This window comes from Prionailurus bengalensis, chromosome B2, assembly GCF_016509475.1.
Source record: "Prionailurus bengalensis isolate Pbe53 chromosome B2, Fcat_Pben_1.1_paternal_pri, whole genome shotgun sequence".
Taxonomy (NCBI): domain Eukaryota; kingdom Metazoa; phylum Chordata; class Mammalia; order Carnivora; family Felidae; genus Prionailurus; species Prionailurus bengalensis.
This window is the reverse complement of record NC_057349.1, coordinates 2,703,300-2,729,339: the sequence shown is the minus strand read 5'-3', so window position 1 is coordinate 2,729,339 and position 26,040 is coordinate 2,703,300. Positions and strand designations below refer to the sequence as shown.

Genomic DNA, 26,040 nt, shown 5'->3' with positions numbered 1-26,040 from the left:
GCAGAAAAATGGAACTGGACCACTTTCTTACACCACACACAAAAATGAACTCTAAATGGATGAAAGACCTACACTGAAGACAGGAAGCCATCAAAATCCTCAAGGAGAACGCAGGCAAAACCTCTCTGATCTTGGCCACAGCAACTTCTTTCTGGACATGTCTCCAGAGGCAAGGGAAACCAAAGAAAAATGAACTATTGGGACCTCATCAAGACAGAAAGGTCCTGCACAGCAAAGGAAACAATCAGCAAAACTAAAAGGCAACTGAAGGAATGGGAGAAGATATTTGCAAATGACAGATCAGATAAAGGGTTAGTATCCAAAATCTATAAAGAACGTAGGAAACTCAACACTCCAAAATCAAATGATCCAGTGAGGAAATGGGCAGAAATGGACAGGAATAGACGCTTTTCCAAGGAAGACATCCATATGGCTCAGAGACACATGAAAAGATGCTCAACATCACACATCACCAGGGAAGTACAAATTGAAACCACAACGAGATACATCTCACGACCGTGAGAATGGTTAAAATACACAACTCAGGCAACAACAGATGTTGGCGAGGATGTGGAGGAAGAGGAACTCTTTTGCACCGCTGGAGGAAATGCAAACTGTTTGCAGCCACTCTGGAAAACAATTGGAGATTCCTCAAAAAATTAAAAATAGAATTACCTTATGAGGGCATTTATCCAAATGCTCTCCAAAAGTGCTGATTCCAAGGGGCACATGCACCCCAATGTATATAGCAGCACTATTGACAATAGCCAAAGTGTAGAGAGAGCCCAAATGTCCACCAACTGATGAATGGATAAAGGAGATGTGGAATATATATATACAATGGAATATTACTCGGAGATCAACAAGAATGAAATCTTGCCATATGCAAGAACACGGACAGAAATAGAAGGCGTTATGCTAAGCACAATAAGTTGGTCAAAGAAAAATACTATGATTTCATTCATATGTGGAATTTAAGGAACACAACGGATGAACATAGGGGAAGGGAAGCAAAACTAAGATAAAAACAGAGAGGGAGGCAAACCATAAGTGATTTAAAATACAGAGAGCAAACTGAGGGTTGCCGGAATGGGAGGTGGGCAGGGGATGGCTAGACGGTGATGGGCATAAAGGAGGGGACTTGTTGGGATGAGCACTGGGTTATAAGTTATAAGTAGGTGATGAATCATGAAATTCTATTCGTGAAATCAGGGAATGAGGGAAAAGAGGTAGAGCCATCAGAAAGAGGAGCAGAGAGGGAGAGACGTTCTTAGAAATACGTACCTCATGATTCCACACCACTGGATTTGCACACATCTTACGTGTTTTAAAACATAGTACAACAGAATCTCCAAAATGCATTCAGATATAAGGATTTATGACCTAGAATACACTTCTTCGAAGAATTCAGTTACATTCAAAATCTCACTACTAGTTCTGCAAATAAACATTTCGGCAACATTGCCTCTGTAACTAAAGGATTGTATTTGTGAAAGCTACACCAGGTTTTTCTTCTTCTTCCTTGTTGTTGTTGCTGTTGCTGTTATGGTAGTAAAACAAGTAAAAACTCAATCAGAGACACGCTGAAAACACCACCGTTGAATGACAGTGCTTCCCTTTTGACCCACAGATGCTTAAAAGTACCAGTTTAATGGGGACATTTTGAATGCCCCTAAGACTTTTGAAGTCTAGCACAAAACCATTCCTAATACAGTGGATTAAAACGGTATTTGAGACAGTCTCAATGTGCAACAACCTCTCACATTGGATGCCAGTTCTCTCACTTATTAGGGTCAAATAGCATTTTGTGAGATGTCACTTCAATTGTGTTCTTTTTTGATAGTAATTACTATACAGAATGGCATTTTTTTGTTTCGTATATTCAGTTTATTTTTGTTTTACCAAATAACATTTGCTCTCTCTATACAACCTGAATATCCCCTAACTCACACCTGGTCAGAAAAGGGAATAGAAACAAACCATGTTTCCATCTCATGAACACCCGTAAGAATAAAATAATGAGGGGCTTCTGGGTGGCTCAGTCAGTTAGGCGTCCAACTCTTGATTTGGGCTCAGGTCATGATCTCACAGTTTGTGAGTTTGAGCCCCACATTGGGTTCTGCACACAGTGCAGAGCCTGCTTGGGATTCTGTCTTCCTCTCTCTCTGCCCTTCCCCCAGTCACACACTCTCTCTCAAAAATGAATACATAAACATTACAAAAAGATAAAATACCTGAAAACAGTATGTATTTATATATATATAGAGAGAGAGAGAGAGACAGAGAGACAGAGAGACAGAGAGAGACAGAGAGAGACAGAGAAAGAGACAGAGAGATACAGACAGAGACGAAAAGACAGAGACAGAGAGAGACAGAGAGAAAATGATATTAGGTAAAATAAAAATAAACAAAATATACAAAACAAAAAAATCGTCATTGTATGTACTAATTACCATCAAAAAGAACATAATTGAAATGACATCTCACAAAACACAATTTTACAATAATAAAGAGAACTGCCTCCACTGTGAGAGGGTAAATGCTTAGTACTGACACACCTAAGGTGATAGACTAGTAGTTTCCAATTACTAGATTAGGTCCATGCTGACACAGAACTCTCAAAGTTTTAGTGGAAGAATACATATGTCCACACAACGAGATGCTAAGTACGCAAACTACACATTTTAAAGACAAAAGATCTCAAGATGCTGTCTCTATTTAAGACATTTCAAATGTATAACATTCACTGATATGTTTCACATACACACGCTGCCCTATCCGATTCCTGAATGAATCCTGGAAAAGTGCGGACAAGATTTCCGCAGCCTCAGTGCTACGACTGAATCACTGTTGCTTTCATGATGCTTCTGTCTCACGGGTCTGAGCTGACCTCAGACATATGAGAACAGGCCCCCGATGATGAGGAAGGATGAGCAAATGAGGGGATACAGCCATCACTACATAGGAAATGACAGATGTGATGAACACTGACAGGGCTGTAGGGCAGGTTCTGTGGAAGAAGACAATGAAGTAGGATTTCCATGGCGTGTTGTTTATTCAGGGAATGCTCTCGGGATAAACGGGGTGAGGGAAGGAAAACAGCAGAGGATGTTGCTAAGCAAGGATGTGGTCTCCAGTGGAACAGAGCAGGAGCCTGATCCCATGAGATGCTGGACAGGAATCTCCAGTAGAAGCATCCATCTGTGATGGTAGAAATTCTCTGTCCTCACTGTCCAATACTATGCACAGTCTCCATCTGTCATGCCTGAGCATTTAAAACATTCCAGCTAAGCAAGTGAATTTTATTTTATTTTATGTTTTTACTGGGAAACACCTTTGCTTGTTCTTTTTGTTTAGACTAAGTTACAGAAAAGAGGACCTAAAGTGAATGTCCATACACCATCGGCTGGATTCCAGACTTATCAGCATTTTGTCACACTTGGCTTCATTTATTGCCTCGTGTCCTCCCGCTTTTGTTTGCTGGAGTTCTTGAGTGGAAATCGTAAAAACAAATTTGCATCCTAATACATTTCACTAGCAATCTGTAAAATATGGACATTTCCTGAATCATAATTTTATCGCACCTAAAAAAATTAATAGGTCCCTGATATCACCTACCACCCTACTGCACTCACATTTCCTGTACTGAGCCAGGAATGTCTTTTTCAGTTGTTCAACAAGTCAGGCTCCAAAAAATGATCCCCATGTTGACTGTATCTATTTTCTTCAAAAATATAAAGATTTTCGATGGAAGAGAAAAAAACAAGGGGAAATGACCTCAATAACCAGTGGAAATGAGAGGCTAAGGTGTCAAGTTCTATTCAAAATAGGAAAAGATATGAAAGGTAACTTTGGAGCATAGGCACACACGTATATAATTTCAACTTCATGAAAATAAGTGTTACTACATTTTGCAAATTAGTTAAGTCCACCATAGAAAATGAACAGAACCTGGGTCCTTCTGGTGAAGGAAGTGTAGCATCCCAGAGTTTAGACATGCACTCTTTGAGCCTCTTTCATTAACAGTCTCGTGCTTTCCACCCAGTATTTGCTTTGAAAATGCTAGAACTCCTGGGACACAGTTAGGTCTCAGTAAATGTCAGCTATACTGGTATGAAAATGTTGACTACAAACAGATATGCCATCATGCCCTAATCATTTTTACTACCTGGTGATTCCTCTTGTGTTTTCTGACATGGCGTCTAACTGCAATGTCTGTTATTAATAAGCCTTTCCAATTGTCTACAACACTACAAGTGGCATGCTATAAAATACAACGCAGAATAACAAAGAATTTAGGATGAGATGAACTCTGTGTGGAGGGTTTCTAAGAAGGCAGGTGTGGTGAGGGCCGCCAGTGGCTGGCCACGTTCGGGGAAGGGAAAAAAACACTCAAACCCTGATATGCTAAAGGCTTTCTCTGATGCCCCCCGCATCCCTTTCAATTGTGCCCTTCGGTAAAACTAAGGTCACAGCTTGCTGCTGTCTGCTACATAACCCATACGAGGCAGGAACAGCACCGTATGTTAACAGCACGGCTCTGAACCAGCAGAGGCGAAGCTGAGCGGTTCTGTTTTGGTGAATCCCCTGCAAACTCCATCTGCGCTTTCGGGCCAAAGTAATCACCCTCACACTGAGCAACCCCCTGCGACACTCCTGGAGAGAAGCATCAGCTCTGGTTTCTAGATAATTGTTGAAACGAAACAAAGCCTTCTTGTGTGATGAAGGAAAAAACTCAGGGGAGAGAAGGAGTTCGCCTTCCTGGCACATGATACAGAAGCCTACCCACCTTCCATTCTTTAAAACAAACAATGAAGATGTCTCAGGGAGTTTTCACTCACAACCTGGACCTGTACACATTCTGAGGCTTTGAATCGGGTCCTATGCAGAAATAAGGCTCAAGAGGTCTAGTAAAAGTGTGAGATTTCTGAGTCATGTTATGAAATGAGAGTTCACCCAGCTCACGGTCCAGGAAAATGCCAACATCTCTGGGTGTCACGACTGACAGTCCCAGGCTGGCACTGGGACCCTCCTGGGTGCAGCACCCCACAAGGCTGACCGAGACCTCCTGGCCTTCGTGGGAGGAGAGTCTGTGCCATCCCTGGGAGCCCATTCAGACTTGTGTCCCACTTCTGCCTCCCAGAGATGCCATGATAGAACCATGGAAAACCCAGGACAAGAGTGTTGGCTGCAAATATTTTTGGAAAAAAAGAAACATTTTATTTTCTCTCTGAAAGAAAGCTCACCTGGTTCTTGTCCTCGGAGACAATCAACAGAGGGTGTGCTGTGTCAGGGTTCAGAGAGTGTCTACTCGAAATTTTTAGACAGTTTTCTGCCAAGCTGGATTCGGGGGAGGAAACCTGCAGCCTCCTCCTCTTCATTCAAAACAGACATCATTAGTGTTGAATGGGTGACAGCCGGTCCCTGTTCAGACAGCACACTGTCCTCTGCTCCTTTACTCAGCAGACCAGTGGATGTGCAGATGTCCTTTGAAAATGCTGGTAGGTTTGCACCGCATTTCCACTGAATGTCCTTCTCTTCCTGGGCTAACCTCGGAAGAACTGCTTCTTGGCCACGTTCTAGAAGTTGCTTCTGGCCCTCAAATTCAGAGGGTAATTCCAGCCTTCCTTTGCACCTTCCTTCTCCGCTCTGAGGGTGTTTTGCTTTGAATGCTTATTAATCTCTGACATATCAGCCACCTGCTTTTCAGGGACCCGAGAGCCTTGGCCTGCGGCGAGGGGCAGCCTGCCCCGGGGCCTCACCAGCACGCATGCGGGTCACCTGCGGGTCCTCCTCATGGAGCAGGGTCAGGACCTGGTTGTGCTTCTCACACAAAGGGCTCTGCCCCCCCTTCTCCTTGCTCCTGGTGGATGGGAAGGAGCTGGGCAGTGTCCGTCACCCTTCCCGGCTGCCCGTGGACAGGGGTGATGGCAGAGGGGCGATGGGACATGTCGTGTAGGTGAGACCAGGATGGCCGGCTGCAGCCGCCATGCAGGCTGAGCACACACGCGGGCTGCTGGGGTCCCCGCTCGTCCAGCACATGGGGCACTTGGCTTCTGCCTGGGGTCCTGCCGGGCTGGGCCCATAGGACTTCCTACAGGAGGCTGGGCTCCCCAGGGACAGGTGCATACACCCTCACATCTCAGTCCTCACCGTGCTGGCGCCTCCTAGAATCCTGGGAATCTTTGGGCCTTTGGATTGCAGCTGCCGGGAGGCGCCCTTCCTGGGCCCAGGCCATGGCTCAGCTGGACAGATGCTCCCACCTGGATCAGCGGCCTCTGCCGACGCTCGCTTTTCCGCTCAGGCAGCAGAAAACTGGGTTTAAGTTTATCTAATTTTGATGAGTTTAAATTGACAAAGCTTCCTGTGGGCACTTTCTACTCTCTTGGACACCACTGCTTTGGAACATGAATTGCATCCGACTCAGGCCTGCTTTGTCCTTGGCACCTCTTGTACATCCCACAGTCTGCCACTGGCTGTGAGCTGCCCCCAGTGGGTTCCCCTGACCACCTGGCAATGTGGCTTCCTTACAGATGACGGCAACTCTGTCACGAAGGGAATGGCTGTGAACCTTGGAGCCCACACTCGTACCAACTAGGGTTTGGATTGGAGCCCCAGCAGGTAAAGAGCGTGTGGGCAGGTCACGAACAGTGTTCATTCAAGAGTCCATTCATGATCGTGTGCAAGGATAGAAGGACGGGACCTCGTGTACCTTACACAACACCTCAGTGCAATCACACACGCACACACACAACACACATGCACATGCACACATGCACATACACACACATACAGATACACAAACATCTTGTCATTTCCCTAATTCATCAATTAAGTAAACACTCAGGTTTCCTACTGCTTTTCTCATCATCATATTGCTATTTGCACTCACTGGAAGGATCATCATTTCTTATTAACAATAAATTCAAATAAAGGTGCACTGACACAATATGCATTACATGTGTCTTCCCCCTTGTAATTTTCAACACAGTATTTGTAAAACGCCATACCTATTTTAGAGCTTTTGTTAAGTCCCATGAGACAAAATGAGCAAGTAGTGTAAATATAGACACTGTGTTCTAAGCAGAGAGCACAAATACAATCTAATTTCACAGATAATAAGGAACCAAAGGAGGGACTTGAAGCAGATATTCTAATATTTTTACACGTATGCATAGTCTACTGTTCTAATACTGAAGGGCATATTTTATTACCACTCAATATGAATATTTATTTTCCACTTGTGCATACAGAGGAATATGAATGTACTACAATAGAATGGATGTCTAGGAAGGACCTGTTGACATCTATACTGACAAGTACATTTAGTTCCTCTATCTGGTGAATATCCACAGTCTGTTATTGTAGACAATAAGCCATAGATGCAATCAATACAGATTTGTTTCTTTCAAGAACAATTCCAAATGGAAATGAACTAACTTGCCAATTCCTACAGCAACACAGAGACCAAGTTATATTTCACTCACCTTTATTCGCCTTCTCTGTGGATTCAAAGCTATTTCCCTACCTCCACTGCAAGTTACTGCCTAAATACAGCTCTGAGGATAGGAACGCAGACATGTAGAATCAGTGCCTGCAGGAAACGCAAAGGTCTCTACCAGCACTAGGGCATCCGTACGTTTTTCTGAAGCAAAAGGACACTTTCTCAGGTGACTTCACAGGTCCTCATGTGACACCAGAGATCTGCACTCTGGCTCTCGGAGGTAGAAGATGAAGGCAGTCACAGACTCTAAGTGTGGTTTCCTGAGAACGGTGACCTCCCTGTGTGTCTGTGAGACCCTTGCAACCAGGCGAGAGGGAGCTATGACTCTGAGCTGTGGCTGGGCTGGCACACAGAACCAAGTCCCTTCCTCCGCTGATGTCTCCTGGAAAAGGATGCCCCACACTCTTAATGAGCCCTGTCACTGAGCTGCCCAGACGTGGCAATCCTCAGGGACAATGACTGTGGAGGACAATGCCAGCCAGACCTAATCTGTCTCTTCTATTAGTTCACGTATCTCGTAGAGGACAAGTAACTCCCTAGACCTCCCCAGATACCTTAGCTCCCATCTGTGAATGACCTACATGTTTTATAGAACACTAAAGATTTTTTCCTCATAACTGACCAAAATATATACATATAAATATGTAAGGAAGAATCCATTCCCTTACTTAATTTTAATTTTAAATATGTGAATGAATTCTTCATTCAATCTCATTCATAATGACCTTATATTGGATCATAGAGCTAATAATGAAGCACATTCTAATCTTTAGCATGAATATAAAGGAGGGCAACCAAATTCTACCAAACTTCCAATATAGTTATGGGGAAAAAGTCTAAAATCCTCTAAAACACTGTTCAGTTTGTACCCGAGGGTTTTAATGATTAACTGAAATAGATTTTTACAGTATCTATTTTTTAAATACAACGTCCATGGGTTTTTTGAAACTCAGCTAGTCTCTGCAATCAAATTCCAAATCTTTTTAAAATAAATACATATTTTTAAATTTACATCCACATTGTGAGTCTATAGTGCAACAGTGATTTCAGGAATAGGAGCCAGTGATTCATCCCCTACACATGACTCCCAGTGCTCGTCACAAGTGTCTTCCTTAATGCCCCTTGCCCATTTAGCCCATCCCCCCTCCCACAACCTTTCAGCAACCTCAGTTTGTTCTCTGTATTTACCAGTCTCTTATGTTTTGCCCTCCTCCCTGTTTTTACATTACTTTTGCTTCCCTTCCTTTATGTTCATCTGTTTTGTATCTTAAACTCCTCGTATGAGTGAAGTCATTTTGTCTTTCTCTGACTTATTTCACTTAGCATAATACCCTCATCCACGTAGCTGCACATGGCAAGATTTCATTCTTTTTGATTGTTGAGTAATACTCCATTGCATATATCTTCTTTATCCATTCATCTGTTGATGGATATTTGGGCTCTTTCTATAATTTGGCTATTGTTGATGGTGCTGCCATAAACATTGGGGTGCATGTGCCCCTTTGAACCAGCACACTTGTATCCCTTGGATAAATACCTAGCAGTGCAATTGCTGTATTTTAGGGCAGTTCTATTTTTAACTTTTTGTGGACCCTCCATACTGTTTTCCAGAGAGGCTGCACCAGTTTGCATTCCCACCAGCAGTGCAAAAGAGATCCTCTTTCTCCAAATCCTTGCCAACATCTGTTGTTGCCTGAGATGTTGACTTTAGCCATTCTCGCAGTCATGAGGGGATATCTCATTGTGGTTTTACTTTCTATTTCCTTGATGATGGGTGATATGGAGCATTTTTTCATGTGTCTGTGGGCCATTTGGATGTCTTCTTTGGAAAAGTGTCTATTCGTGTCTTTTTCCCATTTCTTCACTGGATTATTTGTTTTTTTGGGTGTTATGTTTGATAAGTTCTTTATAGGTTTTGGATACTATCCCATTATCTGATAGGTCATTTGCAAAAGTATTCTCCCATTCCATTGGTTGCCTTTTAGTTTTGCTGATTGTTTCCTTCCCTGTGCAGAAGGTTTTTATCTGGAGTTCATTATGAATCAATAGTTGATTTTTGCTTCTATTTCCCTTGCCTCCAGAGATGGCTCAGGTCTTTATTTCAAGGTCCATGAGTCCGAGCCGTGTTTCAGGATCTTTGCTGACAGCTCAGCTCCTGCAGCCTGTTTCAGGGTATAGCATACTCTCTGTCTCGTCTCCCTCTTTAATAAATAAGTATTAAAAAACTTTTTAAAAAGAGGGAAAATAAGGCAAAAGAGCATGATCCAAGAATGAGAGAATTGATATTGGCGAGAGTACAGAGAAAGAGGAACCTTCCTGCACTGCTGGTGCGAATGCAAACTGGTGCGGCCACTCTGGAAATCGGTATGTAGGTTCCTGAAAAAATTAAAAACAGAAATACCCTATGACCCAGCAGTAGTGCTACCAGGTATTTATCCCAAGGATACAGAAGTGCCCATTATCTAGGCGAAATTAGTCAAAGAAAAACAAATATCATATGACTTCACTCATATGTTGAATTTAAGACAGAAAACAGGTGACCATAAGGTAGGGAAGGAAAATAATATGAAAATGGGTACGAGGACATAACATAAGAGACTGTTAAATACAGAACAAACTGAGGTTGTTGCAGGGGTTTTGGGTAGGGGAATGGGCTAATTGGGCAAGGGTCTTTATGGAGGACACTTGTCGGCATGAGCATTGGGTATTCCATGTGTGGGATGAATCACTGGAATCTACTCCCGAAATCATTATAGCACCATACGTTAAGTAACTTGGATGCAATAAAAAAAAATTACTACATTGAAAAATAAAAGAAAGACTATAATGTCACATTCACTTGTTATGGGATGTTTCTATTTCTTACTCATCACTCAGAATTGTATAACAGTTATTTCATAATGAGATGGCTACTTGTAAAGATAAGACATATGGCGATTTTTTTACAATTAACATACAATTTTATTTTGTTTAAGTTTACTCCTGGGGAATCTGAGCAATCTGCATATGACATGGGATTTCCTGGAAATAGTATTCATTTCCCATATTTTCATAGTATGTCGCCGCATTCAAATATATGGGGCCCTTGGAGGATGTGAGATATAAAAGCCTTGATCACTTGAAGCCTGGATAAAAGAATTTGAAAATGGTATGAAAAGAGGATCTAAATATCTTTTACCCTTTAAAACATTTCCTGTGTTACTATAGGTAAAATATGTACAATATGAAATAGGACTTGGGTCATGTATTGTTCCTCCATGATAATGTCCCCAAAAGTCATTTGTAATGAATGGGTTGGATCACGAACTGAATCTCACCAACGTGCACACCATGCATTGGTGCTTCTCTGACTCTGCACATAATGACATGTGAGCACCACCTGGCATGTTACCATCTCAAGTTGTCAGTGTCACTGGCAGGTATGCATCCCACCCTCCCCCTCAGAGACATGAAGGCCACATAAAACCATTGTCATTCCTGTGAGGTCACACGAGGGCCTGACATCTGAATGGCTTTATCAGGATTGATGTTAGTAGGATTTTCTTTGACCTAAAAGTTTTTTTACACTGTTGCCCCACCTACTTGTGTGAAAGATCTGTGATACAGTCAACTTATGGACCTTCAATCAAAGCCATGATCAAAATACAAGAAAAAGGGATATGCCTCCAGCAATTGCTAGAAAATACTAAAATATTAATATTTCTGGTGTGCTTGGGTGGCTCAGTCAGCTAGGCATCCAAATCTTGATTTTGGCTCAGGTCATGATCTCATAGTTTGTGAGTTTCAACCCTTAATGGGACTCTGTGCTGGCCGCGCAGATCCACCTTGGGATTGTCCCTCTCTTTGGTTCTCTCTGCCTCTCGTTCACTTCTGTTCTCTGTCTCTGTCTCTGTCTCTCTCTCTCTCTCAAAATAAATATACAAGCATTAAAACAAATTTAAAATATTAATGTTTCTGACACTGTATCAGTGGAACATATTCTGATTGGCTGTGGTTTTATCATATGTGTGTAGATGTCTGTTTGCAATTACGAAAGAAATAGTGCTCCCAAAAGGGAGTGAAATAACAAAATCTTGTGGAGGTTTTTGAAATAATAATATGACGCAGATGCTCTAAATCAGAATCTCTGGAGGCTGCAATGAATCCATGAACTCAGAGTTTGAACACTCACTTGCACGAAAGAAGGAGATAAGAAAAACCCTTTGAGAGATGTCAGAAAAAATGTTGGATGACACATGCAGGACACAAAAGCATAAAGACTCTGAACTCAAATTCTTCCATCAGAGGGTCTTGCCCCCCAGTCATCTGGAGTCATTGCCCCCACAGAATACCTTCCTCATTGCTCCTGTCACATCCTTGTTCCGCAGGGTATATATGAAGGGGTTGACCATGGGGGTGACGATGGTGTAGAAGAGAGAAATGAACTTGCCCTGACCCTGGGAGTAGTTGTTGCTGGGCTGGAGGTAAGCATAAATGGCCGTGCCATAGAAAAGGGAAACCACCGTGAGGTGGGACCCACATGTCCCAAACGCTTTCCTCTGTCCAGCAGCTGACTTTATTCTTAACACTGCCCTGACGATTCGACCATAGGAGAATGTGATTAATGCCACAGGTATGAGAAGAATGATCACACCGACAAAGAAGAGCTCAGACTCATTCACAGTGGTGTCAACACAGGCAAGCTTGAGCAGTGGGGGAACCTCACAAAGGAAGTGGTCTATTTTATTTCTCCCACAAAGTGGTACAAGGAAGGTGAGCACTGTCTGCAACGAGGAGTTGGCAAAGCCAATGAACCACGACGCAGAAGCCATCAGGGCACAGAGACGGGGGTGCATGATCACTGTGTAGTGCAGGGGCCTGCAGATGGCTGCATAGCGGTCAAATGCCATCACCCCCAACAGAATGCATTCTGTGGATCCCAACCCTAGAGAGATGAACAGCTGAGCTACACAGGCACCAAAGGAGATAGACTTGTCTGCTCCCCTGAGATGAACCAGCAGCTGAGGAACAATGCTGGTCGTGTAACACAGGTCCAGAAAGCTTAGGTTGGACAGGAAAAAGTACATGGGAGTCTGCAGGTGTGGGTCTAGGCGGGACAATGCAATGATGGTTGTGTTTCCCAGCAGGGTGAGCAGATAGAAGATGAGAAGAACCACAAAGAGGCCTCGCTCCAGCTGAGGCCGGTCAGAGAAACCCAGCAGGATAAAGCCAGTGAGAGAACTTCCATTTTTCGGGTCCATCCTTTTGTACCACCTGATTCCTGTCAAGATCAAGCATTTAGCAATTTTTAAGAGAAATCTTCAAAAAAAATCAAAAGTTGGCAGGAGCTGGAATTATCATGTTATAAGACCGGTCATGGCATTTTATAAGTAACTATTTGAATAAATGGTGTACTCATTAAATTGATCAATTAGTTCCACTTTCATTCCACATTACCATAAAAAGTCAATCATTAATGAGGAGAGTAGCCAAAATGGCGAAACAGCATGGAAGTTTTTTGTGTGTCTCATATCCATGAAATACAGCCAGACTAACACTAAACCATCCTACACTCCTAGAAAACTGACTGGAGGATTAACACAACAATCTGCACAAACTGAAGCACAGAATTCAGCAGGTACGTGGCACGGAGAAGTGAACTTGGGGAAGGAGAAGGCGCAGGAAGGGAGGTGCTTTTGCGACCAGAGAGAGGATGGAGACTGCTGGGGGTGGGGGCGGAGAATAGAGGAAAAGCACCCCTCCACAAAAGCAGCTGGAGGAAAGTGGAAAATTGGAAGCAGCCGCAGGGACTAAAGTAAAAAGGGAGAAAGGAGAAAGGAGAGGGTTTAAATTCCATTAAGACTTTTGGGGCGCCTGGGTGGCGCAGTCGGTTAAGCGTCCGACTTCAGCCAGGTCACGATCTCGTGGTCCGTGGGTTCGAGCCCCGCGTCAGGCTCTGGGCTGATGGCTCAGAGCCTGGAGCCTGTTTCCGATTCTGTGTCTCCCTCTCTCTCTGCCCCTCCCCCGTTCATGCTCTGTCTCTCTCTGTCCCAAAAATAAATAAAAAGTTGAAAAAAAAAATTTTAATTCCATTGAGACTTTAAACAAGGGGAGCGCAAAGGCTGCAACTCTGCAGCTCCATACCTGGCAGTGCTCTGGTGGGAAAGGTGAATCCCCAGGAACAGAGTGGGGTCCGGAAGGTTCTCAGGCCACGTGGGGAAAAGCGGTTCCACTGCTGGAAGGACATTTGGTAGAGACTGTTGAAGCCACCTGGTCCCAGCAGACCTCACAAGGCGGCCACATTCACTGGTGCTGGGGCAAGGTTGTTGAGGGTGAAGCCTGGTGCCAGATGTGTGTTGCAATTTTCCATGGTCCCTGAAACACTGAGGCTACACTGTCTCGCGATCTTTCTTAGGGGTGGGCTGGCATCTGGCCACAGTCTCGGGGTACCAGCAACAGCAGAGTCCAGTAGGCGTTCCTGGGTGCAGCTGACATTCGGCCATCGCTCATTCAGCCATTGCTCAGTGAGACCCTCTCGCAGAGGGGCTGAATGGATCAAGGCCGCAGTCCTTCGGAAGTAAGGGGCCAGGGAAAACAGCCGCATCTGAGACAAAACTCGGGAGAGAGGTGCTGCCTGGGGCCTGGCCACGGAGAGTGAGAAAGCGGGGAGTGGACAGAGCTGAAGACAGAGGACTGGTGCGTGATTGCTGCTCTGGGAGAACAGACTGGGTAGCTGGGTGGCGCCATTTTCACCATTCCTGCACATGCGCGTATGCACCTATGAGCGCTGGAACAATCCACCCCAGTAGTCTAGCAGCACCATCTAGTGGAGAACGGAGCTGTTACACCAAGCCCTGCCCAACTGGGTGAACTTTGCTCTTCAAGAACAAAACCTCACCACCAGATTAATTTAAGGACTATAAAGAGCTACAAGGACTGACCTCTAAGGGAAAACGAAGTAGTTTCAGTCCTACTTCAATCTCTTAGCAGGTCCATCTATTCAATTTTCTTTCTTTCTTTTTATCCTCTTTTACACTTCTTTTTCTTGAATACAGAAAGAGAAAACATTCATTTTTATTTTCAATTTTTATTAAAAATATTTTTCTTTAATTTTTATTACTATATTTTTTACTTTTGTCTAAATTTTTTCAAATTCTACTTTACATCCATCATTTTATTTTAGTCTACTTCAGTGTATTCAACTTTTCCAATTTTCAAATGATCTCCTTTTTTTTCACTTTTTTCCCTTTTTCGTTTCTTTTTCTTGAATGCAGAAAGAGAGAAACTTCATTTTTACTTTCAATTTCTATTAAAAATATTTTTCTTTAATTTTTATACCATATGTGTGCTTTTATGTAAATTTTTCAAATTCTATTTTACTTCCATCATTTTATTTAGTCTAATACAGTGTATTCACTGCTTCAAATTTTCAAACAATTTCTATACAAACTATAGAGAATAAGGAAGCAGAAAAAAAGAGGGAGATTAAGGCCAAAGAGCATGATTTAAGAATTAGACAAATCAGTGACCATTCAAAGGACCATCAGAATGATAGGGGTCCAAGAAGAGGAAGAGAGAGAAATAGGGGTCAAAAGGTGATGTGAGCAAATAATAGCGGAAAACTTTGCTAACCTGCGCAAAGACACAGACATCAAAATCCAGGAAGCACAGAGGACTCCCATTAGATTCAACCAAAACCAACTTCAACAAGGCATATCATAGTCAAATTCACAAATTACTCAGGCAAGGAGAGAATCATGAAAGCAGCAAGGGAAAAAAAAGTCCCTAATATACAAGGGAAGACAGATCAGGTTTGCAGCAGACCTATCTACAGAAATTCAGCAGGCCAGAAAGGAGTGGCAGAATATATTCAGTGTGCTGAATCAGAAAACTAGGCAGCCAAGAATTCTTTATCCAGCATGGCTGTCATTCAAAATAGAAGGAGAGATTAAAAGTTTCCCAGACAAACAAAAATTAAAGGAGTTTGTGACCACTAAACCAGCCCTGCAAGAAATTTTAAGGGGGACTCTCTGAGGCAAGAAACAATGAAAAAATAAATAAATAAATAAATACCCAAAGCAACAAAGATTAGAAAGGAGCAGAGAACACCACCAGAAACTCCAACTCTACAAGCATCATAATGGCAATAAATTCATATCTTTCAGTACTCACTCTAAATGTCAATGGACTCAATGCTCCAATCAAAACACATAGCGTAACAGAATGGATAAGAAAACAAGACCCAGCTATATCCTGTTTACAAGAGACACACATTAGACCTAAAGACACCTTCAGATTGAAAATAAGGGGATGGAGAACCATCTATCATGCTAATGGTCAACAAAAGAAAGCCGGAGTAGCCATACTTATATCAGACAATCTAGACTTTAAAATAAAGACTCTATCAGGAGATGCAGAAGGGCATTATATTGTAATCATGGGGTCTATCCACCAAGAAGAACTAACAATTGTAAATATTATGTGCCAAATGTGGAAGCACCCAACTATATAAATCAATTAATCACAAACAAAGAAACTCACCGATAGTAATACCATCATAGGAGGAGACTTCAACACTCCACTCACAACAATGGACAGATCATCTAAACAGAATACCAACAAGAAAACAATGTCTTTGAATGACACACTGGACCAGTTGGACTTCACAGATATATTCAGAACATTTCATCCTAAAGCAGCAGAATATACACTCTTCTTCAGTGCACATGGGAACACTCTCCAGAATAGACCACAGAGATCACTTTCTGCAGATGACATGACATTCTATATGGAAAACCCAAAAGATGCCACCAAAAAACTGCTAGAATTGATTCATGAATTCAGCAGTGGCAGGATATAAAATCAACACACAGAAATCGGTTGCATTCCTAAACATCAACAATGAAGTGACACAAAGAGAAATCAAGGAATCTATCCCATTTACAGTTTCACAAAAAAACCATAAAATACCTAGGAATAAATCTAACCAAAGAAGTGAAAAATCTATACACTGAAAACTATAGAAATCTTATGAAAGAAATTGAAAAAGACAGAGAATAAAAATGGAAAAAGATTCCATGCTCCTGGATAGGAAGAACAAATATTGTTAAAATGTTGATACTACCCAAAGCAATCTACATATTCAATGCAATCCCTATCAAAATAGCACCAGCATTCTTCACAGAGCTGGAACAAATAATCCTAAAATTTGTATGGAACCAGGAAAGACCCCGAATAGCCAAAGTGATCTTGAAAAAGAAAACCAAAGCAGGACGCATCACAATCCCAGACTTCAAGCTCTACTAGAAAGTTGTAATCATCAAGACAGTATAGAACTGGCACAAGAACAGACACTCAGATCAGTGGAACAGAATAGAGAACTCAGAAATGGATCCACAAACGTATGGGCAACTAATCTTTGACAAAGCAGGAAAGACTATCCAATGGAATAAAGACAGTCTCTTCAGCAAGTGGTGCTGGGAAAACTGGATAGCGACGTGCAGAAGAATGAACCTGGACCACTTTCTTACCCCAGACACAAAAATAAACTCAAAATGGATGAAAGACCTCAATGTAAGACAGGAAGCCATCAAAATCCTTGAGGAGAAAGGAGACAAAAACCTCTTTGATCTTGGCCACAGCAACTTCTCACTCAACACATCTCTGGAGACAATGGAAACAAAAGCAAAAATGAACTACTGGGACCTCATCAAAATAAAAAGCTTTTGTACAGCGAAGAAAACAAACAGCAAAACTAAAAGGCAACAGGCTGAATGGGAGAACATATTTGCAAAAGGCATACCAGCTAAAGGGTTAGTATCCAAAATCTACAAAGAATTTATCAAACTCAGCACCCAAAAAACAAATGATCCAGTGAAGAAATGGGCAAAAGACATGAATAGACACTTCTCCAAAGAAGACATCCAGATCGCCAACCGACACATGAAAAACATGTTCAACGTCACTCATCATCAAGGAAATACAAATCAAAACCACAATGAAATACCACCTGACACCTGTCAGAAAGGCTAACATTAACAATTCAGGCAACAACAGATGTTGGCCAGGATGCGGAGAAAGAGGATCTCTTTTGCTTTGTTGGTGGAAGTGCAAGCTGGTGCAGCCACTCTAGAAAACAGTATGGAGGTTCCTCAAAAAACTAAAAATAGAACTAGCCTACAACACAGCAATTGCGCTACTAGGCATTTATCCACGGGATACAGGTGTGCTGTTTCGAAGGGACACGTGCACCCCCAGGTTTATAGCAGCACTCTCAACAATAGCCAAAGTATGGAAAGAGCCCTAATGTCCATCGATGGATGAATGGATAAAGAAGATGTGGTATATATATACAATGGCGTATTATTCAACAATCAAAAACAATGACATCTTGCCATTTGCAACTACATGGATGGAACTGGAGGGTATTATGCTAAGTAAACTTAGTAAGAGAAAGACAAAAATCATAAGACTTCACTCATATGAGGACTTAGAGACAAAACAAATGAACATAAGGAAAGGGAAACAAAAATAAAAACAGGGAGGGGGACAAAACAGAAGAGACTCATAAATATGAGAACAAACTGAGGGTTACTGGAGGGGTTGTGGGAGGCAGGGTGGGCTAAATGGGTAAGGGACTCTAAGAAATCTACTCCTGAAATCATTGTTGCACTATATGCTAACTAATTTGGATGTAAATTTAAAAATATAAAAAATAAAATTAAAAAAAGAAGAAAGACTCAAAAAAGTAAATAATTAATATTTAATGTCAGCAAAATCAAATAATGGGCCTTGTGTTCCCATCAGTGATAGGAATATAAGTTCTTTCAGTCTGTGCTTACTAGGACTTAAAGTACTATAAAATGTATGTATGTTCCAGACTTAAGTTATATAAAAATGTATAAGGGAAGACAGGAAGAGCTATCAGAAAGAATGAGAAAGAAATACAGAGAGGAGAGATGTTATTAGAAATATTTGTCTCATGATTCTACACAACTGGATTTGCACACACCACGTGTGCATTAAAACAGAATATGATGACACCTGGGTGGCTCAGTGGGTTAAGCATCTGACTCTTGATTTCAGCGGGGACCATGATCTCATGTTTTGAGGGTTCAAGCCCTGTGTTGGACTCATATATATATATATATATATATATATATATATATATATATATAAAGACCACACACTGTGGAAAAAGCATTCTGATATAGGAACTTATGAACAAGACAGTACTTACACGAAGAATTCAATTACATTCAAAATCTCACCACTATTTCCGCATAAACATTTTGGCAGTATTGCCTCTCTAAATAATGTATTATATTTGGGAAAGACACGGTTTCTTTTCTTGTTTTTTCTTTTTTTTTTTTTTTTTGTTATGGTAGTAAAACCATTAAAAAAAATCAGACAGAACCCGAAAAACCACCATTCAATTACAGTGCTCAACTTTTCCCTGAAAAATGCCTCTAATTACCATACCAATTTAACAGGAACTCGAAAAATTCATTGGCCATGCAGAGCCAGCTGGAATCAGAACTCTAAAATCCATTGACCAACGCTTTCCTCTTCCTTCTGCAGATTTCCACTGCACATATTACCAATTAGAGTTTGTAAAATTCCTCAAAGAGGTAGGATTATTCCTTATCGACATCCTAAGCAGAATAAACATTTTAGAAAGTTATCCAACCATGTAATTATGTACAACCTGACATGTTTTACATCACTCCCTAGGATAAAATAAAGAGATAAAGACACAGAGATAAAGACAGATACATTCTAAAGCAATGACGGGTCAAAGAGCTATAATGCAAAACTTAAAGTAGTATAAGGAAAGGCATAAAGAAACCAATATTTTGGTATTATACAAAATCAGACTCTGTCCACATTACGTAAATGATCACCTTTCTGGGAGCTACCCTGCAGAGTTAGTGACACTGGACCAAACACATTGCCAGTTTCGAGGCTGGGTGATGACCATTTTCATCCAATGCTTACTGTAACTGAAGAAGATGAATAGTTATACACTGACGAAAGAGGCATCAGAAAATGAGTCCTTCGGTTGTATCATATTCAAATGGTTGGGCATACCGTGCATTTTTAATTCTTCTAACACTTTAAAATCTGAATCAGGTTTGGGGGAGGACCCATTGATGTTTGAAAGAAACAGGTACAAAACGGGCATAAAACATTCATAATATTTGGAGGGAGGATTTGGTATTTGACACTATATTATACCGCCTTTAATTTCATATAAACATATGATCAGTGGTCTCCACACAAAAAATCTATGCAGAAATTTTCTTAATAGTAATAATTATATAGTTATTTGTGACAGTCTAAATGTGCAAAAACAAGACGTGTCCTCCGACTCATACCTGCTCAGAATAGCAAATAAAAACAAACCGTCTTGAGTCTCATAGACACACGCACACATATTGATACATTTACTTCAAATAAATTTCCCACAAACTTTTTAATGTACCTGGTAAAGGAAGCACTACCAAAGTGAAGAAGGGCAAAAATAAAATGTAAACTCATCCCAAGAAAACACCGATATACTACTGCACCTTTAGAATAAAATCATGATATGTTACCAATATTATGTCAATCAGGACAAAGAAGACAGTTGAGAGAAGATAAAATCCTGGAGAGATGAACATGTACATATGATCTGCCGCTTTCCAGGATTGTGTGTGTGTGTGTGTGTATGTGTGTGCATGTGTAAAGGATACATAATAGCTATCTATCTGACAGGTACAAAAATGATTATGATTTTCATTTGAAAAATAAAATATCAGACAAAGGAGATGCGCACTGAAGCAGACACAAGAATGTCATCATCACTGTGTGGTACAATTGCTTCCAGTGTCATGCAGAGAGCACGCGGGAAGGGAACTACAGCACTCATATCATAGTCTACCATTTTCTTCTATTGTTTTTCTCATTACAATTCAGGAAAATTATTATCCGTTAGTGACACCAGACATGGGAAAGATCAGGCTGTGACATGTGTTCTCCTATTGATTCTCACGAGTATGTTCTGTTGATTTGGGTCACTCTGTTCCTTCCTCCTCCCCTTCTCCACATCAACCCCTCTTAAAGCTTGTGCACCACACAGAGCAATCTTCCAAGAGAAAGGACATGTGTCCACTGAGGTTAATGGAAAATTTCATTTCATTTCCTTCTTACCACATTTAAAGACTGGTGAAATTAGACTAGGAACCATCATCTGTTCGCTACCATCAAACGACTGATTGCAGTAAGAGGGATGGATTCATCTGGAAAACTACATAATTGAAACTGGCTGGAAATATTGAACACGTCCTTCCTGGGCATAGGAGCAACGTATGGGTCCCTAGCAACTATCATGATATGAAACAGTACAGGAAAGTCCAGTGATAGATTACACCTATGTTATGACTTTGCATATGAGAGATAAATACTTGAAAAAAGCACAGAGTATATATGCAGAGAAAGAAATGTTATTAGTGAAAATAAAATTACACAGAACTACAAAACAAAGACATTGCCATTCTATGTAATAATTCACATCAAAAAAGTATATAATTCAAATGACATGTCAGAAGAACGCAATGTTGCAATAATAATTAAGAGAACTGAATCAAATGTGAGAGGTTAAATACTTAGTACTGACACACATAAGGTGATAGGGTAGGAATTTCCAATTACCATAATAGCTCAATGCTGACATACAATTCTAAGTTTTAGTGGAAAAAAAACACATAGTTTCACAAAACTGGATACTAGTCTATGCACACTACACATCTTAAAGAAAAAGATCTCAAGATAATGTCTCTAAGACATTTCAAATATATAACATTCACTGATATATTTGGCATACACACGCTGCCCTATCCGGTTCCTGAATGAATCCTGAAAAAGTGGGGGCAAGATTTCCACAGCCTCAGGGCTATGACTGAATCGCTCTTGTTTTCTTGATACTTCTATCTCATGGGTCTGAGCTGACCTCAGACATATGAAAAGAGCCCTCGGATGATGACGCGGGATGAGCAAATGAGGGCAATGCAGCCATCAGTACATAGGAAATGACACATGTGATGAACATTGACTGGGCTGTAGGGCAGGTTCTATGGAAGACGATGAAGTAGGATTTCCACTGCATGTTGTTTATTCAGGGAATGCTCTCGGGAAAATGGGGTGAGGGAAGGGAAACAGCAGAGAATGTTGCTAAGCAAGGATGTGGTCTCCAGTGAAACAGAGCAGGAGATTGATCCCGTGAAAAGCTGGCCAGAAATCTCCAGAAGAACCATCCATCTGTGATGGTAGAAATTCTCTGTCCTCACTGTCCAATTCTATGCCCATCCTCTACCTGTCATACCTGAGCACTGAAAATGTCCTAGCTAAGAAATTGAATTTTACATTTTATGTAATTTTAATGAATTTAAATGTAAGCAGCTTATGTGTTACTTACTAAAGTATTGGACAGCACAGCTCTGGAGCATGGATTGCATCAGATTCAGTCCTGCCTTGGCGTTGGCAACTTATGTACATCCCATAAGTCTGTCACTGGCTGTAAGCTGCCCCCACCATGTCTCCCAGAGCCCTTGGCAATGTGGCTCCCTCTCAGCTGAGGGAAATTCTCTTAAGAAGAGAATGGCTCTGAACCTTGGAGCCCACACTCATACCAAGTAGGGTTTGGATAGGAGCCCCAGCAGGTAGTTTTTGGGCAGGTCACGAACAGTGTTCATACAAGAGTCCATTCATGATCGTGTGCAAGGATAGAAGGATGGAAACTAGTGTACTTTACACATCACGTCAGTGCAATCACACACACACACGCACACACACATACACACCACGTCATTTCTTTAATTCATCAATATGTAAACGTTTAGGTTTGATACTTTTCTTCTTCAGATTGGTATTTTTACAATTTACTTAGAGAGAAAGAGAGAGAGGGAGTGCAAGCGGGGGAGGGGCAGAGAGAGGAATAGAGAGAATCTCAAGCAGGCACTGCACTCTCAGCACCGAGACAGATGCGGGTCTCGAACCCACGAGCCATGAGATCATGGCCTGGCTGAAATCAAGAGTCAGACGCTTAACTGATTGAGCCACCAGGCTGCCCGTTCAAATCGGTATTGGAACTCATTGGAAGGATCACTACTTCTTGTTAAAATAAAGCCAAAATAATTTTTATTGACAGAATATACACAAAATGGAATTTCCCTGTTGTAATTGTCAACAGAGATTTTAAAATTCCATGAATATTTTGTATATTTGGGGAAAAATAAATATTTAATAAAGATAGCCACTAACAATAAATTTTAACCATAGGGAAGAAATATTATCTAAATTCACACACAGTAAGGAACCAAAGGGAAAGTATGAAAGCATATAGTGTCATACTCTAGTATTCTAACTGAAGGCCATATGTTATTCCCAGAAACAAGGCATATTTAATTATTTTCCACATGTTCACAGAGCGGTGCAATGCATATACTACACAGAACCAAACGTCTAGGAATTACCTGGGGGCATCAGTAAAGAACAATTACACTCAGTTCTTATATTTCATGAACTTTCAGGGTCTGTTACTTTACACAATTCACCATGTAAGCATACAGATAAACCACCTTGTTTGTGAACAATTGCAACTGAAAATAAAGTAATCTATTCCCAGAGCAACACAGCGACTTAGTGCCATTTTACTCACCTTTATTCACCTTCTCAGTGGGATCTAAGCCACTTTCCTACCTCGTTCCAAGTTACTGCCTAATTACAGCTCTGGGGATGGGAGCAGGGACATGTAGGATCAGTGTCTCCAGGAAATACAAAGGCTGACTATACCAGAACTGGGTCATCCATGCATTTTTCTTAAGCAAAAGGACACTTTCTCAGGATGACTTCACAGATCCTCATGTCGCACCAGAGATCTGCCCTTTGCCTCTCGGAGGTAGAAGATGAAGGCAGTCACAAACTCTCAGTATCGTTTCCCGTGTATGGTGACCTGCCGGTGTGACAGTGAGACACTTATGAGTAGTCGACAAGGTGCCGTGACTCTGAGCTGTGGCTGGGCGCACACAGAACCAAGTCCCTTCCCCTGCTGACGTCTCTGGGGAATGGATGCCCCACGCTCTTAATGAGCCCTTGTCACTGAGCTGCCCAGACAGGGCAATCCTCAGGGACAATGACTATGGAGGACAATGACAGAGAAGACGTAATCTGTCTCTTCTACGGTTCACAGATCTGACAGAGGACAAGTAAGCCCCTAGACGACCCCAGCTACACTAGCTTTCATCTGTCCTTACCTAGATGTTTTACAAAGCAGTTAAGATTTCCTTCACATTTGCCCAAATATTCACATGTACATCTATAAGGAGGAACCATTCAGTTATTAATTTTAAATGTGAATGAATTCTGGCTGGGAGATTCGGCACTGACACGGACTGGGCTGTTGAGCAGGATTCTTCCAGACATCAGGGTTAGATTCCCAGTGGAGCACCTGGGAGGTGCCTATTGAGCAGAGTGGGACACCCCGGGGCACGCGCACCCCTGCGACACTGCGAGGATGGCCTGAACAGAGTGGCTTGTGATACCCTGTGGGGAGCAGAGACTAGGGTGGCACCATTGTTCTCCCCATCACCATACACCCGGGCTTCAGGGAATGGACAGTAGGGCCACAGAGGAGATGGGTACCCCACACCAAACCCTGACCGCACCCCACCTGCTAACTGCAGATCCACAGGAGTGGCATTGACACTGACTGAACCAGACGGCCCCTCCCCCAGGTCAGCGCTGTCACCGGCTCCAAGGCGCCATCAGATATCAGTCGAACACTTTTACATTTTCTGATTTAATTGTTGGAAGGGGTTGCGGCAAGATGGCGGCTTAGGAGGACGCTGGGCTCACCGCACGTCCTGCTGATCACTTAGATTCCATCTACACCTGCCTAAATAACCCAGAAAACCGCCAGAGGATTAGCAGAACAGAGTCGCCGGAGCCAAACGCAGACGAGAGGCCCACGGAAGAGGGTAGGAAGGGCGGCGAGGCGGTGCGCGCTCCACGGACTGGCGGGAGGGAGCCGGGGCGGAGGGGCGGCTCGCCGGCCAAGCAGAGCCCCCGAGTCGGGCTTGCAAAAGCGGAGGGGCCGGGCGGACTGTGTTCCGACAGCAAGCGCGACTTAGCGTCTGGGAGGTCAGAAATTAACAGCTCTGCTCGGAAAGCGGGAAGGCTGGAGGACAAAGGGAGGGAGAGCTGCTGAGCCCCCTGACAACAGAGCTCAGTTTGGTGGGGAACAAAGGCGCTCGCCAGCGCCATTTCCCCCGCCCATCCCCCAGCCGAAATCCCAAAGGGAACCGGTTCCTGCCAGGGAACTTGCTCGCTCCGCCGCAAACACCCAACTCTGCGCTTCTGCGGAGCCAAACCTCCGGCATTGGATCTGACTCCCTCCCGCTGCCACAGGGCCCCTCCTGAAGTGGATCACCTAAGGAGAAGCGATCTAAGCCTGCCCCTCCTGCCCCCGAGCACCTTGCCTACCCACCCCAGCTAATACGCCAGATCCCCAGCATCACAAGCCTGGCAGGGTGCAAGTAGCCCAGACGAGCCACACCACCCCACAGTGAATCCCGCCCCTAGGAGAGGGGAAGAGAAGGCACACACCAGTCTGACTGTGGCCCCAGCGGTGGGCTGGGGGCAGACATCAGGTCTGACTGCGGCCCCGCCCACCAACTCCAGGTATACACCACAGCACAGGGGAAGTGCCCTGCAGGTCCTCACCACGCCAGGGACTATCCAAAATGACCAAGCGGAAGAACTCCCCTCAGAAGAATCTCCAGGAAATAACAACAGCTAATGAGCTGATCAAAAAGGATTTAAATAATATAACAGAAAGTGAATTTAGAATAATAGTCATAAAATTAATCGCTGGGCTTGAAAACAGTATACAGGACAGCAGAGAATCTCTTGCTACAGAGATCAAGGGACTAAGGAACAGTCACGAGGAGCTGAAAAACGCTTTAAACGAAATGCATAACAAAATGGAAACACCACAGCTCGGCTTGAAGAGGCAGAGGAGAGAATAGGTGAACTAGAAGATAAAGTTATGGAAAAAGAGGAAGCTGAGAAAAAGAGAGATAAAAAAATCCAGGAGTATGAGGGGAAAATTAGAGAATTAAGTGATACACTAAAAAGAAATAATATACGCATAATTGGTATCCCAGAGGAGGAAGAGAGAGGGAAAGGTGCTGAAGGGGTACTTGAAGAAATCATAGCTGAGAACTTCCCTGAACTGGGGAAGGAAAAAGGCATTGAAATCCAAGAGGCACAGAGAACTCCCTTCAGACGTAACTTGAATCGATCTTCTGCACGACATATCATAGTGAAACTGGCAAAATACAAGGATAAAGAGAAAATTCTGAAAGCAGCAAGGGGTAAACGTGCCCTCACATATAAAGGGAGACCTATAAGACTCGTGACTGATCTCTCTTTTGAAACTTGGCAGGCCAGAAAGAATTGGCACGAGATTTTCAGGGTGCTAGACAGAAAAAATATGCAGCCAAGAATCCTTTATCCAG

General features: G+C 42.5%; 1 protein-coding gene across 1 annotated transcript; it reads right to left on the bottom strand.

The window, feature by feature from the left end:
* Nucleotides 1-11,805: 11,805 nt before the first annotated feature.
* LOC122489112 (putative olfactory receptor 2B8) lies at nt 11,806-12,744 on the bottom strand. The gene has a single exon (XM_043590628.1). It carries the CDS (start codon nt 12,742-12,744, stop codon nt 11,806-11,808), a length of 939 nt encoding a protein of 312 aa, XP_043446563.1.
* Between the last annotated feature and the right edge of the window lie 13,296 nt (nt 12,745-26,040).